Raw genomic sequence first — 18541 nt, 5'->3', positions numbered from 1 at the left:
CTCACGTCAAACTCCCTCCTGGACCTGAGCCACAGTGGGCTACGGCTCCTACATGTTCTCTCATCATTATTGTGCATATTAACAACATTTCCAGACGTCCTCCCAGTGTCTTGTGGTCTAATCCATGGGTTTTCAAACTGGGCTCCGGGGACCCCCAGGGGTCCTCAAGACGGTTCTAAGGGGAAAATTCCACAGAAAACAAAAACAAAGCAGAAATGGATAAAATCTACCAAACAGTCTGGTTTATTTCTAAATGTTTTTCTTTCTTGCCGTACTTTCCATAATTGTATGTTTGCTTTGTATCTTTCTAGTGAGTTGTTCTTACTTGAGTCCCCTTTGTCTTCTTCACTGGGGTTCTTAACGCAGTATGTTAAGAACCCCAGTGCTTATATAAATCATTTTTGATTATTAAGTATAGCCGATTTATGTTTGGAAACAATATGGTGTATTTATAATCTTTTAAAGGTTTCTTCATACATGAAATAGATGGATTTTAGGAAGGGGGTCCCTCATAAAATGTTCATCATATTTGGGGGTCCTTGGCATCATAACGTTTGAAAACCCCTGGTCTAATCCTTCCTCTGTTCTCTCGCAGCGGAAGAGTCTGCGGAGCGCTCTCCCAGACGGAGGAGCATATCGGGATTGGGCAGCTCGGAGAAGAACATTTCCATGGATGGCCCCAACTCCTCACCCTTCAAAGTGCCTGTGAGTTCATCCTGCAGATCTCATATTAGCATTACTCCAGCTCATCGACCTCGTTACTTCTCTCAGTCTGCAGGGCCAGCACTCTGTGTCCTTCACACATTATTTCACTTTTATGTTTTTTGTGCGCTTTTAGAGTGTTATTGGCTAGTTTCTCTGCCTACCAGTGTGCATTTTTCAGTCATTTTTTTAAATGAATTATCATTTTGGTAACGCTTTGCAAAAAGATCTAATTTGTTAACATCGCAGGGCTATGGGTGGTGGGGCTGGGGGATTGACACTGGTTGAGAGAGAAAAATCTCGCCTTGTTGTGCTGCGATTGGTGTGAATAGCGGCGTAGGAATCTATTGAGGAGTGAGACGTGTTCTCTGAAGGCGACCAATATGACAATCCCATGGACGAGTCTGGGTTTGGCGGTCGCCGGGAGAACGGGACTTGCCTGACTGCATTGTGCCAAGTGTAAAGTTTGGTGGAGGGGGGGGGGATTATGGAGTTGGCTCCTTAGTTCCAGTGAAAGGAACTCTTAATGCTTCACCAAGATATTTTGGACAATTTCATGCTCCCATCTTTGTGGGATCAGTTTGTGGACGGCCCCTTCCTGTCCCAGCATGACTGCGCTCCAGTGCACAAAGCGTCGCTCCATAAAGACATGGATGAGGAGTTTGGTGTGGAGGAACTGGACTGGCCTGCACAGAGTCCTGAGCTCAACCCGATAGAACAGCTTTGGGATGAATTAGAGCGGAGACTGAGAGCCAGGCCTTCTCGTCCAACATCAGTGCCTGACCTCACAAATGAGCTTCTAGAAGAATGGGCAAAAATCCCCATAAACACACTCCTAAACCTTGAGGAAAGCCTTCCCAGAAGAGCTGGAGCTGTTAGAGAGGGGGGGGCCGACTCCAGATTAAACCCCACGGGTTAACAATGGGATGGCATTAAAGCTCATGTGCATTTTACAGCAGGCGTCACAACACTTTTGGCTGTATGTTCTATATGTGTTTTTCATGCAGCTCGGGTATTTTTATAACAATAAAGAATCAGAAATGCTAAGCAGGTGCTCAGGAAGCTGTGGGATTGGAAGAAACTGAAGAAATTCAAGATAAGTTTAATATTTTTGAGTCCTCGCCATTAATCATCGTCACACTGCACTGATGTAGAAATAGACCAGAATTCCTGCTTGGGATAAATGCCCCACTTTAATTACCCTCTTGAGCCCCTGATCAGTGAAACATCTTCCTCCTCCGTTTATCTCCAGCCACTGATGGTCTTTCTTATTCCAGGCCAGCTCTCATGCATAAGGACAGAATGATATATGCATTAACATGATATTAACTCATACCTTTCACATTTGCACGTTCAGTTTCTGTGCAATGTGTTCAGCGCTGCATTGCATGAGCAATGAGTGAAACGCTTCCTCTGATACTTATATTGTAACAAAAGAACATTTTGGAAATAGTGTGTGCCTCAGAGAAGCATTAGACATTGTTTGATGATATTTTTAACCAGGCGGGAAGTGGGACAAGGAAGATATTTATATCCACTGCTTTTTTTTGTGTCATTTTATATGTGATTAAAGGTGCATTTTTTTGTCTCCCTGTCACAAAATTCCTAGACAAATAAACTGACGGATAAAAGACTTGGATTTGTCTTTCTCAATCTGAAATCTCATTACAGCATTTTCTGTATAGAGGAATATAGAGGAGGCATTGATTGACAGGTGCATTGGGATTAATGGGCTCTGTCGAGGCGGCATGTAATTAATATATGAATTATGTGAAGACCGCATTGAAGCCTGTCAGTATATAATAAAGTAGCTTTTCAGCAGTCGTCACATGATTCCCAGAGGAGTCGACACTGTTAGGGAAGACGAACTCTATGAAAGCCAACAATTTCAAGATTGAATGCTTTTTAAATGTTGTGGTTTAGGTCTCCACGTACTTATAAAGCAGCCGCCACTGGACTCTAGAGCAATGAGACGTGTTCTCTGAGCGACCAATCACGCTTCAGTCTGACAATCCCATGGACGAGTCTGGGTTTGGCCGTCGCCAGGGGAACGGGACTCGCCTGACTGCATTGTGCCAAGTGTAAAGTTTGGTGGAGGGGGGATTATGGGCTGGGGTTGTTTTTCAGGGGTTGGCCCCTTAGTTACAGTGAAAGGAACTCTTAATGCTTCATCAAGACATTTTGGACAATTTCACGCTCCCATCTTTGTGGGATCAGTTTGTGGACGGCCCCTTCCTGTCCCAGCATGACTGCGCTCCAGTGCACAAAGCGTCGCTCCATAAAGACATGGATCTTTCCTAGTTTTCTCAGACTTAATCCGGCGACTCCCTCCACTTTACTTTCTCTCACAGTGCTTCATCGCTCTCTCGTCCATCTTTCACCCTCTCTCTATTTCACCTTTCAAACATAAAGCTTTCTCAAATCATCCCTCTGATGAGGAATGACTAATTTATTGCATACTTTCTATCTCATCACTGCTAATGGCCCGTCCTCTGGCCAAGCGCTCTCCTGCTTATAGTCTGGCACTTATCTGAACAGGACAGATCTTACCCGTTCTCTCTTTATTCAGTCCGTGTCATTGTACCGCATGATTTTAATGTATATTAATCTAGATTTTTTTCTTCCTTGTTTTCTCCTCCTTCTGCTTTTCTTCAGAATATTAAATTCACCGTAAACAGTGTATTTTATTACATTTTTTAAAAATGAATATCCCTCAATTCTGAATAGAGAACTAAGCAAACAAAAACATGTAATTTACTTGAGGTTCTCAGGAAATGTTAATTGCTGCAGTCAGTTTAAAGGCACAGTATGTAATTTTCCAGCTCTTACTCAGGGGCGTGTCTTGACTCTTGAGTGGGCGGAGCTTTTATTCTGCCGCGAGTGCTTCTAATCACTGATTTACACATTCTTAGAAAATTTTGGGATAATGTGCATTAGCCAACACAATATATAACACTGTTCTAGTGGCTTTTGGATATTTGATTCCAAAAATCTTACATATTGAGTAGATTAATTTACCGATTTTTTTTTATCAGTTTGAAATCTGTTTCTCTACTATGTAGTCTGTGAAAAACAGAAGACAAAAAGTACCCGGATGACCTACTACTTCTGTTGAGATTATGTCTGATTAAAAAAAATATGATTATGATTCCTATTATGTATGTGTTGCTCGTCCTCTGCCTGAAATAACACTGACTCTCACTCTGGACATGAGTAAGCCCATGCTGAGGTTTTACTCCTTCCTGTTTTGCTGAAACTAACAAGCCTTGTAAGAACAGCTCATTCTGATCCAGAACTAAATATTACTCACATATATATCCTCAGGTGGCTGTTTGAACTCGCTGAATAGGTTACTTATTAATATTTAGTTTTCCTCCAAGACATTGAGCAAGCAGTGACTGTGCCACAAGCAGACGGTAAGCTTTTCAGCCAGCCTTTATTAGTCTGTGCCTGTACCAACACTGCACAAAAAGCTTTTCTTACTCAGTATTTTTGTCTTGTTTTTAGTCCAAACATCTAAAAATTCTTAAAACAAGAAGTATTTACTAGACAAGCAAAAGTAATTGTCTTGTGTTGGGAAAAAATAACTCAAAATGAAGAGAGTTTTTGCTTAAAATAAGATAAATAATCTGCCAATGGGGTAAATCTGCTGGATTTGACTTCAGCCACCTCTCCTCTAATGTTCAAATCTGAAAGAAGTCTTCGCTAAAGTTGCCGTCTGATTGTGATGGTCGTTCAGCGAGTGCCGTATTATTAATCGTGACTTTAAAGTTGAATATATAGTCATACTCAGAATCGGCACATCTGACTGTCTCTGCTCTTCTGCTTCTCAGGGCTTTCTGAGTAAACGACTGAAAGGATCCATCAAAAGGACGAAGAGTCAGACGAAGCTGGACCGCAACACAAGCTTCAGACTCCCATCACTACGGCCAGCAGATAATGACAGGTACGACTTACACTAGTGTGTGTGTGTGTGTGTGTGTGTGTGTGTGTGTGTGTGTGTGTGTGTGTGTGTGTGTGTGTGTGTGTGTGTGTGTGTGTGTGTGTGTGTGTGTGTGTGTGTGTGTGTGTGTGTGTGTGTGAGCCTCATTTAATTTCCTCTGCACAGAATGCTCCGACAGTTTCATCTGGTCAAAGCAGGGCTGTGTGATATTGAAGAAAGATGCGAGATGCAGTACTGCAAAAAATGCTCTTCTTACTTTGTATTTCTGTCTTGTTTCTTTTCTAAATATCTAAAAATTCTTACATTAAGAAACATTTACTAGTATTTACATTTACAAGTAAAAATAATTTTTTTGTTTTGGGAAAAAATAACTCCAAATGAAGAGAGTTTTTACTTAAAATAAGATAAATAATCTGCTAATGGGGTGAGAGAAATAATCTTGTTTTCTGTTTGAATTAAGATTATTTTTCTTACGATACTGAACTCATGATACGATATATATCACAATACTGAACTCATGATACGATATATATCACGATACTGAACTCATGATACGATATATATCACAATACTGAACTCATGATGCGATATATATCACAATACTGAACTCATGATGCGATATATATCACGATACTGAACTCATGATGCGATATATCACAATACTGAACTCATGATACGATATATATCACGATACTGAACTCATGATACGATATATATCACAATACTGAACTCATGATGCGATATATATCACGATACTGAACTCATGATACAATATATATCACAATACTGAACTCATGATACGATATATATCACAATACTGAACTCATGATGCGATATATATCACGAGACTGAACTCATGATGCGATATATATCACGAGACTGAACTCATGATACGATATATATCACGATACTGAACTCATGATACAATATATATCACAATACTGAACTCATGATACGATATATATCACGATACTGAACTCATGATACGATATATATCACAATACTGAACTCATGATGCGATATATATCACAATACTGAACTCATGATACGATATATATCACAATACTGAACTCATGATACGATATATATCACGATACTGAACTCATGATACGATATATATCACGATACTGAACTCATGATACGATATATATCACAATACTGAACTCATGATGCGATATATATCACGATACTGAACTCATGATACGATATATATCACAATACTGAACTCATGATACGATATATATCACGAGACTGAACTCATGATACGATATATATCACGATACTGAACTCATGATACGATATATATCACAATACTGAACTCATGATACGATATATATCACGATACTGAACTCATGATACGATATATATCACAATACTGAACTCATGATACGATATATATCACAATACTGTACTCAAGATACGATATATATCACAATACTGAACTCATGATATGCTATATATCACAATACTGAACTCATGATACGATATATATCACAATACTGAACTCATGATACGATATATATCACAATACTGAACTCATGATACGATATATATCACAATACTGAACTCATGATGCGATATATATATCACGATACTGTACTCAAGATACGATATATATATCACGATACTGTACTCATGATGCGATATATATATCACGATACTGTACTCAAGATACGATATATATATCACGATACTGTACTCATGATGCGATATATATATCACAATACTGAACTCATGATACGATATATATCACGATACTGTACTCAAGATACGATATATATATCACGATACTGAACTCATGATACGATATATATCACGATACTGAACTCATGATACGATATATATCACAATACTGAACTCATGATACGATATATATCACAATACTGAACTCATGATACGATATATATCACAATACTGAACTCATGATACGATATATATCACAATACTGAACTCATGATACGATATATATCACAATACTGAACTCATGATACGATATATATCACGATTCTGAACTCATGATACGATATATATCACAATACTGAACTCAAGATACGATATAGATCACGATACTGAACTCATGATACGATATAGATCACGATACTGAACTCATGATGCGATATAGATCACAATACTGAACTCATGATACGATATAGATCACGATACTGAACTCATGATACGATATATATCACAATACTGAACTCAAGATACGATATATCACAATACTGAACTCATGATACGATATAGATCACGATTCTGAACTCAAGATACGATATATCACAATACTGAACTCATGATACGATATAGATCACGATACTGAACTCATGATACGATATATATCACGATACTGAACTCATGATACGATATATATCACGATACTGAACTCATGATACGATATATATCACGATACTGAACTCATGATACGATATATATCACGATACTGAACTCATGATACGATATAGATCACGATACTGAACTCATGATACGATATATATCACGATACTGAACTCATGATACGATATATTTCACGATACTGAACTCATGATGCGATATAGATCACAATACTGAACTCATGATACGATATAGATCACGATACTGAACTCATGATACGATATATATCACAATACTGAACTCAAGATACGATATATCACAATACTGAACTCATGATACGATATAGATCACGATTCTGAACTCAAGATACGATATATCACAATACTGAACTCATGATACGATATAGATCACGATACTGAACTCATGATACAATATATATCACGATACTGAACTCATGATGCGATATATATCACAATACTGAACTCATGATACGATATATATCACAATACTGAACTCAAGATACGATATATATCACAATACTGAACTCAAGATGCGATATATATCACAATACTGAACTCATGATACGATATATATCACAATACTGAACTCAAGATACGATATATATCACGATACTGAACTCATGATGCGATATATATCACAATACTGAACTCATGATACGATATATATCACAATACTGAACTCAAGATACGATATATATCACAATACTGAACTCATGATACGATATATATCACGAGACTGAACTCATGATGCGATATATATCACAATACTGAACTCATGATACGATATATATCACGAGACTGAACTCATGATGCGATATATATCACAATACTGAACTCATGATACGATATATATCACAATACTGAACTCATGATACGATATATATCACGAGACTGAACTCATGATGCGATATATATCACAATACTGAACTCATGATACGATATATATCACAATACTGAACTCATGATACGATATATATCACGAGACTGAACTCATGATACGATATATATCACAATACTGAACTCATGATACGATATATATCACGAGACTGAACTCATGATGCGATATATATCACAATACTGAACTCATGATACGATATATATCACGAGACTGAACTCATGATGCGATATATATCACAATACTGAACTCAAGATACGATATATATCACGATACTGAACTCATGATGCGATATATATCACAATACTGAACTCATGATACGATATATATCACAATACTGAACTCAAGATACGATATATATCACAATACTGAACTCATGATACGATATATATCACGAGACTGAACTCATGATGCGATATATATCACAATACTGAACTCATGATACTGTATATATATATTAGGGATGTCACAATACTTCATATAATATTGAACTGTTCGGTACGGCATTCACGGTTCAATACGCGCTGGTGAATTGCGTTTTTTTTTTCGGTTTTGCATTTAATTATTATTTCCATTTCCCTCCGTATGAAATATTTCTCTCAGTTTATTTCGGCTCTGAGTGTGCCTGTGAGTCTACGCGCTGATATGAGCAATTATCCAGTCATACGCACTAAAGTTAGGGGTGTTTACCCGCGTTTAAAAGCCTTGCCAGTTAAACATGCACGCGAATGAAATGTTAAATGGGCAAGGCACGGACTGTTCAGTGCATGCACTGTTTTGCATTGAGCGCGCGCACTAAACGTCTGTCAAACACACAAGATTACTGGACAGTTTTATTGCGCTAATACTGTCAAACACACACAACATATAAACACAGTCGGTTAACTATACATGAGATGCGAGCAGGTCTTCAATTGACAGCAGCAGCCTAGTCCTTAAAGGGACAGTTCACCTCTAAAATGATGTTCATAAATAAAAGACGTTTAATACAGTCGCTTTTAATAAATGTTGTATATTGAAGACTGTAGTTTTAATTTAAGCCTACATTTATTCATTCAATTTCATCCTTAAATGCTGCTGTACATCTCTGAGCTGCCACTGTAAATCTTTATATTTATTTCATATTATACAATACACTGGGAATGTGTACAAGGGTTTTTAAATAAAGTGTTAAGTTTAAGTAAGGGTTTTCAAGTCTTTTAAGTATAATAAAGAAAGAGTATTGCAATAAAAACATTTTCTCCTTAACCCTTTTCTGTTCCTGTCGCCTAAGAATTAAAGAGAGCAAAAAAACAAACCGAACTGAAAAACCGTGGTTAAACCGAGGTGTGTATTGAACCGTGGACTAACTGTATTGTTGCATCCCTAATATATATATATATCTATATCAATACTGAACTCGCTGTATGATCTGTATCCCGATATTTTGCCATTCGGAGGATCTCACTGGTTCTGATTATCGACCTCTTTGGTCTAACACACACTCCATAAGACGCTGAATCACATGGGCAGTGGATCTTGTGTTCTCTCATTTGATTATCAGATCCCCTGTGCTTTACTTCCTGCAGTACTGCGGCCGAATGTGTGTGAGTGCGTGCGAGTGTGTGCGCGTGAGTGTGTCAGTGTGTGTGCTGTAAATCTGACTTTAGTGCAGTATTAATGGATAAGCAGGGCTGTTAATAGCATTAGGGAAAGTCACTTCTGCTTTATTACTACACAAGTGGTGTGTCACAGGAAGCTGCATGACTCGTAACAGGAAGGAGACTGAGCTCTGTCTAATGGCCACCAGACTACAGATGAGGACGAGTGTGTGTGTGTGTGTGTGTGTGTGTGTGTGGGCATGTTTTGGTGACACATCAGGACACAAATGTGTATAATGCCATGGGTATGACACAGGTATTACAGGAGAGGGTGAAATATGAGGACATTACCCATGGCCCCACTTTACAAAAGGCTTATAAATCACACAGGAGGAGTTTTTATGAGAAAGTAAAAATGCAGAATGTTTCCTGTGATGGGTAGGTTTAGGGGCAGTGTGTGTGTGTGTGTGTGTGTGTGTGTGAGCCTGTTTATGTGGTTTATGAGGACACAAATTTGTATAACTACATGGGTATTACACTGGTATTACACTATAAATGTGGACATATCAAATGTCCTCATAATTCAAATGGCCTTAAAAACATACTAAATTATGTTTTTTTGAGAAAGTAAAAATGCAGAATGTTTCCTGTGATGGGTAGGTTTAGGGGCAGGGGCAGTGTAAGGGGATAGAAAATACGGTTTGTACGGTATAAAAACCATTACGCCTATGGAGAGTCCCTGTAAACCACATAGACCAACGTGTGTGTGTGTGTGTGTGTGTGTGTGTGTGTGTTTGTGTGTGATGGGTTGCTTTAGGGCCTGTGTTTTTTTGGACCCAAATGTATTTTGGATGCTTCAAGAGACTCTAATTAACCCACTGATGTCTCATATGGACTACTGTGATGATGTTTTTATTCCCTTTCTGGACATGGACAGTATAGTGTGCATACACTTGCATACGCTCTCGGACTAAATATAAAATATCTTAAACTGTGTGTGAAGATGAACGGAGGTCTTACGGGTGTGGAGCGACATTAGGGAGACGAGTTAATGACAGACATTTCACTTTTGGCTGAACTAACCCTTCAATGTCTAGTGATATATCACGGCTGTTTTATGATTCATTGAAATACTTACATACAGTTCCTTTAAGATTTGTTAGATATTTAGGCTGGGAACAAGACAGAATGACGGAGTAAGAAGAGCATGTTTTGCAGTGTGTGGTTTCCTGCTGTCTGAGCTCCGCTGAATGGCTGGCTGTGGGAAAACATTAGAGCTTGTATCTGAAAGGACGATGTAAACATCGCATTAAAGCCCTCGCCCTCTGCCCCTCTCGCTCTGTGGTCTGGATGAAATTCTGGTCCGGGTTTGGAAGCTTTGACCGTAAAGAGCTTGAATGTGGCAGCGCAGTCCCAGCAGACTGATCAGATTTCCTGGATAATGTGGGAGAGCTGAAGCGGATCCGGTTGACGGTGCACTGATCCGCTTAGCTGTCCGAGTCAGCTCCGGTGAAGCGATCGAGAGGGAGCGATATCTTTATCTTTATCTTTAACTTCACATCGTCATACGCGATAGCATTCAGAACAAGCCACAGTTCATCTGGGGACGGGGCTGGAGCTCAGGCTCCAGGAGTCTTCATTTGACCTTCCACAATTTAAGGCCTTACACTTCAAAAAATGCTCTTCTTACTTAGTATTTTTTTCTTGTTTCTAGTCTAAATATCTAACAATTCTTATATTAGGAAAACATTTACTAGACAAGTACAAATTATTGTTTGCTGTTGTTTTGGGAAGAAATAACTCAACATTAAGAGAGTTTTTGCTTAAGATTAGCTAAATAATCTTAATTCAAGCAGAAAACAAGATTATTTTTCTCACCCCATTGGCAGATTATTTATCTTATTTTAAGCAAAAACTCTCTTCATTTTGAGTTATTTTTCCCAAAACAAGACAATTACTTTTGCTTGTCTAGTAAATGTGTCTTAATGTAATAATTTTTTAGATATTTAGACTAGAAACAAGACAAAAATACTGAGTAAGAAGAGCATTTTTAGCAGTGTAGATTGAATCCGAGAGTCCTAAAGTCAATATCATGGCATTACATTAGCGCCCTGTAATTTTGGTGATGCAGAAAATGTTGACAGAATTGCAGAATCCATTCATAAACGTTTGAATTTACTGTATAATGCAGAACGACACAGGATTGGTCAGGTTTCGTCTGAATAAATCAACAGTCGGTTGACTCTTAAAGGGCCAGTTCACCCATTAATGAGAATCCTGGGGTCATTTCCTCCCTAATGTCGCTCAAACCCGTCAGACGTTCCTTCCTCATATAAAGCCATCGAGTCTCTTGGCATAATCCGCTCGATCCGTATGGAGCAGCTTTAGGATCTCTTTATGAGCTTTCTGAAGCGGCGGTGGAAGTTGCTTAGCCTGTCAATGGAGGACAGAAATCTGTTCATTTCATTACAAACATCTTCATTTGAGTTCAGAAGATCAGCGAGAGTCAGAACATTTAATCTGACCGTTAAAGCAGAGGCCAGAGACATTAATACATATATAAAACAGATTTCATAAGGCCTTAATCGCAAAATTAAGTCAAATCACCCTCATTTATACAGCAAATTAAATCACATGCGCTGCATAACTGATGTTCTTCCTCAGGATTTCTGTTCTCCAGCACAAACTCTAAACATCCTCAAATCAGGAGACAATAATGACCGCACAATGAAGAAATCAAGTCTTATTTTCTGAGAAACTGAACATTAAGTGAGTTTATGATTAAAACGAGCAACTATCTGTCATTTGGGATGAACATGACTTGCTTTAAAAAAAAAAAAGCCCAACCGTGTGTGTGTGTGTGTGTGTGTAGTAACTCATCCCTCGCTCCTCAGTTCCTCATAGGGCGGTCCCCATAGAAACACATGCTCATGGGGACTTTGCATTGGCCATCCCACTTGTTTATCACATCAGATCCTCTTTCACCTTAAACACACTCACTCTCACACACACACACTCACTCACACACACACCTGAGCTACGGTTAAGTAGCTCAACGCCAAACAATGGAGTGAGACCGCGTAAGACCTGACTGGAGTCTAATATCCTGATAATATCCTGATATGCTCTTGGGATACTCCTTCAAGTGGATCTTTAGTTGTTTTTCGTAGGTATAAACTTTACTTCTGGGAGCCGTGAGCTTCTGGAAGCTGCATGTCAGAGATTTTCTTTAACTTATAATGTGTTATTGTAGATAAATACATGTATAAGGATTGTTTTATCACTGAAAACGGCTGAAAAATCGCTAAAACGTAGAGAATTGAAATGAGTTTATGTTCATAGGACACGCAGAGGCACACAGCTTCATGACTTGAGCCTCTGAGCATTATTCCCATGATCACACTGACATGTGCACTGCCGTTCAGAGGTTTGGGGAAAAAGCCGTTTGTTATGCTCACCAAGGCTGCGTTTATTTATTCAAAAATAAAATGTATATTATTGCAACAATAACTGTTTTCTATTTTTATAGTTTAACCATGATGCATTATTTTAGATTTCTTTGATGACTGGAAAGTTAATTTTTGCAAATTGCAAAAAATGTCCAGTTGCAATGGCAATCTTTTCTAACATTATCAATGCACTACTGTCACTTTTAATGCATCAGTGCACACTGCAAAAAATGCATGTCTGAGATTAATTTTGTGGATAAATGTGTTATTGTGGATATATACAAATATAGGGATTGGTTTTATCGCTGAAACTCTTGCGTTTGACTGCCTCCCTGTGGCCGAATGTGTAAAAGCCTATTTGTTTTTTAATGAATTGAAATGAGCTTATGTTCATAGGACATGCAGAGGCGGACAGAGTACACAGCTTCATTACTTAAGTAAAAGTACTACAGTCAGATTATAGTAAAAGTACTATAGTCAGATGTCTACTATAGTAAAAGCACTACAGTCAGATGTCTACTATAGTAAAAGTACTACAGTCAGATGTCTACTATAGTAAAGCGCTACAGTCAGATGTCTACTATAGTAAAAGTACTACAGTCAGATTATAGTGAAAGTACTACAGTCAGATGTCTACTATAGTAAAAGTACTACAGTCAGATGTCTACTATAGTAAAAGTACTACAGTCAGATGTCTACTATAGTAAAAGTACTACAGTCAGATTATAGTAAAAGTACTACAGTCAGGTGTCTACTATAGTAAAAGTACTACAGTCAGATTATAGTAAAAGTACTACAGTCAAATGTCTACTATAGTAAAAGTACTACAGTCAGGTGTCTACTATAGTAAAAGTACTACAGTCAGATGTCTACTATAGTAAAAGTACTACAGTCAGATGTCTACTATAGTAAAAGTACTACAGTCAGGTGTCTACTATAGTAAAAGTACTACAGTCAGATTATAGTAAAAGTACTACAGTCAAGTGTCTACTATAGTAAAAGTACTACAGTCAGATTATAGTAAAAGTACTACAGTCAAATGTCTACTATAGTAAAAGTACTACAGTCAGGTGTCTACTATAGTAAAAGTACTACAGTCAGATGTCTACTATAGTAAAAGTACTACAGTCAGATGTCTACTATAGTAAAAGTACTACAGTCAGGTGTCTACTATAGTAAAAGTACTACAGTCAGATTATAGTTAAAGTACTACAGTCAAATGTCTACTATAGCAAAAGTACTACAGTCAGGTGTCTACTATAGTAAAAGTACTACAGTCAGATGTCTACTATAGTAAAAGTACTACAGTCAGATTATAGTAAAAGTACTACAGTCAGATTATAGTAAAAGTACTACAGTCAAATGTCTACTATAGTAAAAGTACTACAGTCAGGTGTCTACTATAGTAAAAGTACTACAGTCAGGTGTCTACTATAGTAAAAGTACTACAGTCAGATTATAGTAAAAGTACTACAGTCAAATGTCTACTATAGTAAAAGTACTACAGTCAGGTGTCTACTATAGTAAAAGTACTACAGTCAGGTGTCTACTATAGTAAAAGTACTACAGTCAGATTATAGTGAAAGTACTACAGTCAAATGTCTACTATAGTAAAAGTACTACAGTCAAATGTCTACTATAGTAAAAGTACTACAGTCAGATGTCTACTATAGTAAAAGTACTACAGTCAGATGTCTACTATAGTAAAAGTACTACAGTCAGATGTCTACTATAGTAAAAGTACTACAGTCAGATGTCTACTATAGTAAAAGTACTACAGTCAGATTATAGTAAAAGTACTACAGTCAGATGTCTACTATAGTAAAAGTACTACAGTCAGATTATAGTGAAAGTACTACAGTCAAATGTCTACTATAGTAAAAGTACTACAGTCAAATGTCTACTATAGTAAAAGTACTACAGTCAGATGTCTACTATAGTAAAAGTACTACAGTCAGATGTCTACTATAGTAAAAGTACTACAGTCAGATGTCTACTATAGTAAAAGTACTACAGTCAGATGTCTACTATAGTAAAAGTACTACAGTCAGATTATAGTTAAAGTACTACAGTCAAATGTCTACTATAGCAAAAGTACTACAGTCAGGTGTCTACTATAGTAAAAGTACTACAGTCAGATGTCTACTATAGTAAAAGTACTACAGTCAGGTGTCTACTATAGTAAAAGTACTACAGTCAGATTATAGTAAAAGTACTACAGTCAAATGTCTACTATAGTAAAAGTACTACAGTCAGGTGTCTACTATAGTAAAAGTACTACAGTCAGGTGTCTACTATAGTAAAAGTACTACAGTCAGATTATAGTAAAAGTACTACAGTCAAATGTCTACTATAGTAAAAGTACTACAGTCAGGTGTCTACTATAGTAAAAGTACTACAGTCAGGTGTCTACTATAGTAAAAGTACTACAGTCAGATTATAGTGAAAGTACTACAGTCAAATGTCTACTATAGTAAAAGTACTACAGTCAAATGTCTACTATAGTAAAAGTACTACAGTCAGATGTCTACTATAGTAAAAGTACTACAGTCAGATGTCTACTATAGTAAAAGTACTACAGTCAGATGTCTACTATAGTAAAAGTACTACAGTCAGGTGTCTACTATAGTAAAAGTACTACAGTCAGATTATAGTAAAAGTACTACAGTCAGATGTCTACTATAGTAAAAGTACTACAGTCAGGTGTCTACTATAGTAAAAGTACTACAGTCAGGTGTCTACTATAGTAAAAGTACTACAGTCAGATTATAGTAAAAGTACTATAGTCAGATGTCTATTATAGTAAAAGTACTACAGTCAAGTGTCTACTATAGTAAAAGTACTACAGTCAGATTATAGTAAAAGTACTACAGTCAGGTGTCTACTATAGTAAAAGTACTACAGTCAGATTATAGTAAAAGTACTACAGTCAAGTGTCTACTATAGTAAAAGTACTACAGTCAGATTATAGTAAAAGTACTACAGTCAGATGTCTACTATAGTAAAAGTACTACAGTCAGGTGTCTACTATAGTAAAAGTACTACAGTCAGGTGTCTACTATAGTAAAAGTACTACAGTCAAATGTCTACTATAGTAAAAGTACTACAGTCAGGTGTCTACTATAGTAAAAGTACTACAGTCAGGTGTCTACTATAGTAAAAGTACTACAGTCAGATGTCTATTATAGTAAAAGTACTACAGTCAGATTATAGTAAAAGTACTATAGTCAGATGTCTACTATAGTAAAAGTACTACAGTCAGATGTCTACTATAGTAAAAGTACTACAGTCAGATGTCTACTATAGTAAAAGTACTACAGTCAGATTATAATAAAAGTACTACAGTCAAATGTCTACTATAGTAAAAGTACTACAGTCAGGTGTCTACTATAGTAAAAGTACTACAGTCAGGTGTCTACTATAGTAAAAGTACTACAGTCAGGTGTCTACTATAGTAAAAGTACTACAGTCAGATTATAGTAAAAGTACTACAGTCAAATGTCTACTATAGTAAAAGTACTTCAGTCAGGTGTCTACTATAGTAAAAGTACTACAGTCAGATGTCTACTATAGTAAAAGTACTACAGTCAGATGTCTACTATAGTAAAAGTACTACAGTCAGATGTCTACTATAGTAAAAGTACTACAGTCAGATGTCTACTATAGTAAAAGTACTACAGTCAGGTGTCTACTATAGTAAAAGTACTACAGTCAGGTGTCTACTATAGTAAAAGTACTACAGTCAGATTATAGTAAAAGTACTACAGTCAGATGTCTACTATAGTAAAAGTACTACAGTCAGGTGTCTACTATAGTAAAAGTACTACAGTCAGGTGTCTACTATAGTAAAAGTACTACAGTCAGATGTCTACTATAGTAAAAGCACTACAGTCAAATGTCTACTATAGTAAAAGTGCTACAGTCAGATGTCTACTATAGTAAAAGTACTACAGTCAGATGTCTACTATAGTAAAAGTACTACAGTCAGATGTCTACTATAGTAAAAGTACTACAGTCAGATGTCTACTATAGTAAAAGTACTACAGTCAGATGTCTACTATAGTAAAAGTACTACAGTCAGGTGTCTACTATAGTAAAAGTACTACAGTCAGATGTCTACTATAGTAAAAGTACTACAGTCAGATTATAGTAAAAGTACTACAGTCAAATGTCTACTATAGTAAAAGTACTACAGTCAGATGTCTACTATAGTAAAAGTACTACAGTCAGATGTCTACTATAGAAAAAGTACTACAGTCAGATGTCTACTATAGTAAAAGTACTACAGTCAGATGTCTACTATAGTAAAAGTACTACAGTCAGGTGTCTACTATAGTAAAAGTACTACAGTCAGATTATAGTAAAAGTACTACAGTCAAATGTCTACTATAGTAAAAGTACTTCAGTCAGGTGTCTACTATAGTAAAAGTACTACAGTCAGATGTCTACTATAGTAAAAGTACTACAGTCAGATGTCTACTATAGTAAAAGTACTACAGTCAGATGTCTACTATAGTAAAAGTACTACAGTCAGATGTCTACTATAGTAAAAGTACTACAGTCAGGTGTCTACTATAGTAAAAGTACTACAGTCAGATGTCTACTATAGTAAAAGTACTACAGTCAGATATCTACTATAGTAAAAGTACTACAGTCAGGTCTCTACTATAGTAAAAGTACTACAGTCAGATGTCTACTATAGTAAAAGTACTACAGTCAGGTGTCTACTATAGTAAAAGTACTACAGTCAGATGTCTACTATAGTAAAAGTACTACAGTCAGATGTCTACTATAGTAAAAGTACTACAGTCAGGTGTCTACTATAGTAAAAGTACTACAGTCAGGTGTCTACTATAGTAAAAGTACTACAGTCAGATGTCTACTATAGTAAAAGTACTACAGTCAGATATCTACTATAGTAAAAGTACTACAGTCAGATGTCTACTATAGTAAAAGTACTACAGTCAGATGTCTACTATAGTAAAAGTACTACAGTCAGGTGTCTACTATAGTAAAAGTACTACAGTCAGGTGTCTACTATTGTAAAAGTACTACAGTCAGGTGTCTACTATAGTAAAAGTACTACAGTCAGGTGTCTACTATAGTAAAAGTACTACAGTCAGATGTCTACTATAGTAAAAGTACTACAGTCAGGTGTCTACTATAGTAAAAGTACTACAGTCAGGTGTCTACTATAGTAAAAGTACTACAGTCAGGTGTCTACTATAGTAAAACTACTACAGTTAGATTATAGTAAAAGTACTACAGTCAGATGTCTACTATAGTAAAAGTACTACAGTCAGGTGTCTACTATAGTAAAAGTACTACAGTCAGATGTCTACTATAGTAAAAGTACTACAGTCAGGTGTCTACTATAGTAAAAGTACTACAGTCAGATTATAGTAAAAGTACTACAGTCAGGTGTCTACTATAGTAAAAGTACTACAGTCAGGTGTCTACTATAGTAAAAGTACTACAGTCAGGTGTCTACTATAGTAAAAGTACTACAGTCAGGTGTCTACTATAGTAAAGGTACTACAGTCAGGTGTCTACTATAGTAAAAGTACTACAGTCAGGTGTCTACTATAGTAAAAGTACTACAGTCAGGTGTCTACTATAGTAAA

General features: G+C 36.7%; 1 protein-coding gene across 1 annotated transcript in view; it reads left to right on the top strand.

The window, feature by feature from the left end:
- rasal2 (RAS protein activator like 2) overlaps positions 1–18541 on the top strand; it is a 123129-nt gene that overhangs the window by 68725 nt on the left and 35863 nt on the right. Inside the window, exons 4-5 of the mRNA XM_067453473.1 lie at positions 596–705; positions 4536–4648. Coding sequence (XP_067309574.1) covers positions 596–705; positions 4536–4648 — 223 coding nt within the window. The remainder of the gene's footprint in view (positions 1–595; positions 706–4535; positions 4649–18541) is intronic.

The sequence above is a fragment of the Pseudorasbora parva genome, chromosome 9, assembly GCF_024679245.1.
Source record: "Pseudorasbora parva isolate DD20220531a chromosome 9, ASM2467924v1, whole genome shotgun sequence".
Lineage (NCBI taxonomy): Eukaryota > Metazoa > Chordata > Actinopteri > Cypriniformes > Gobionidae > Pseudorasbora > Pseudorasbora parva.
Note: the sequence above shows the minus strand (reverse complement) of the source record. Positions and strands in the feature narration are given on the sequence as shown.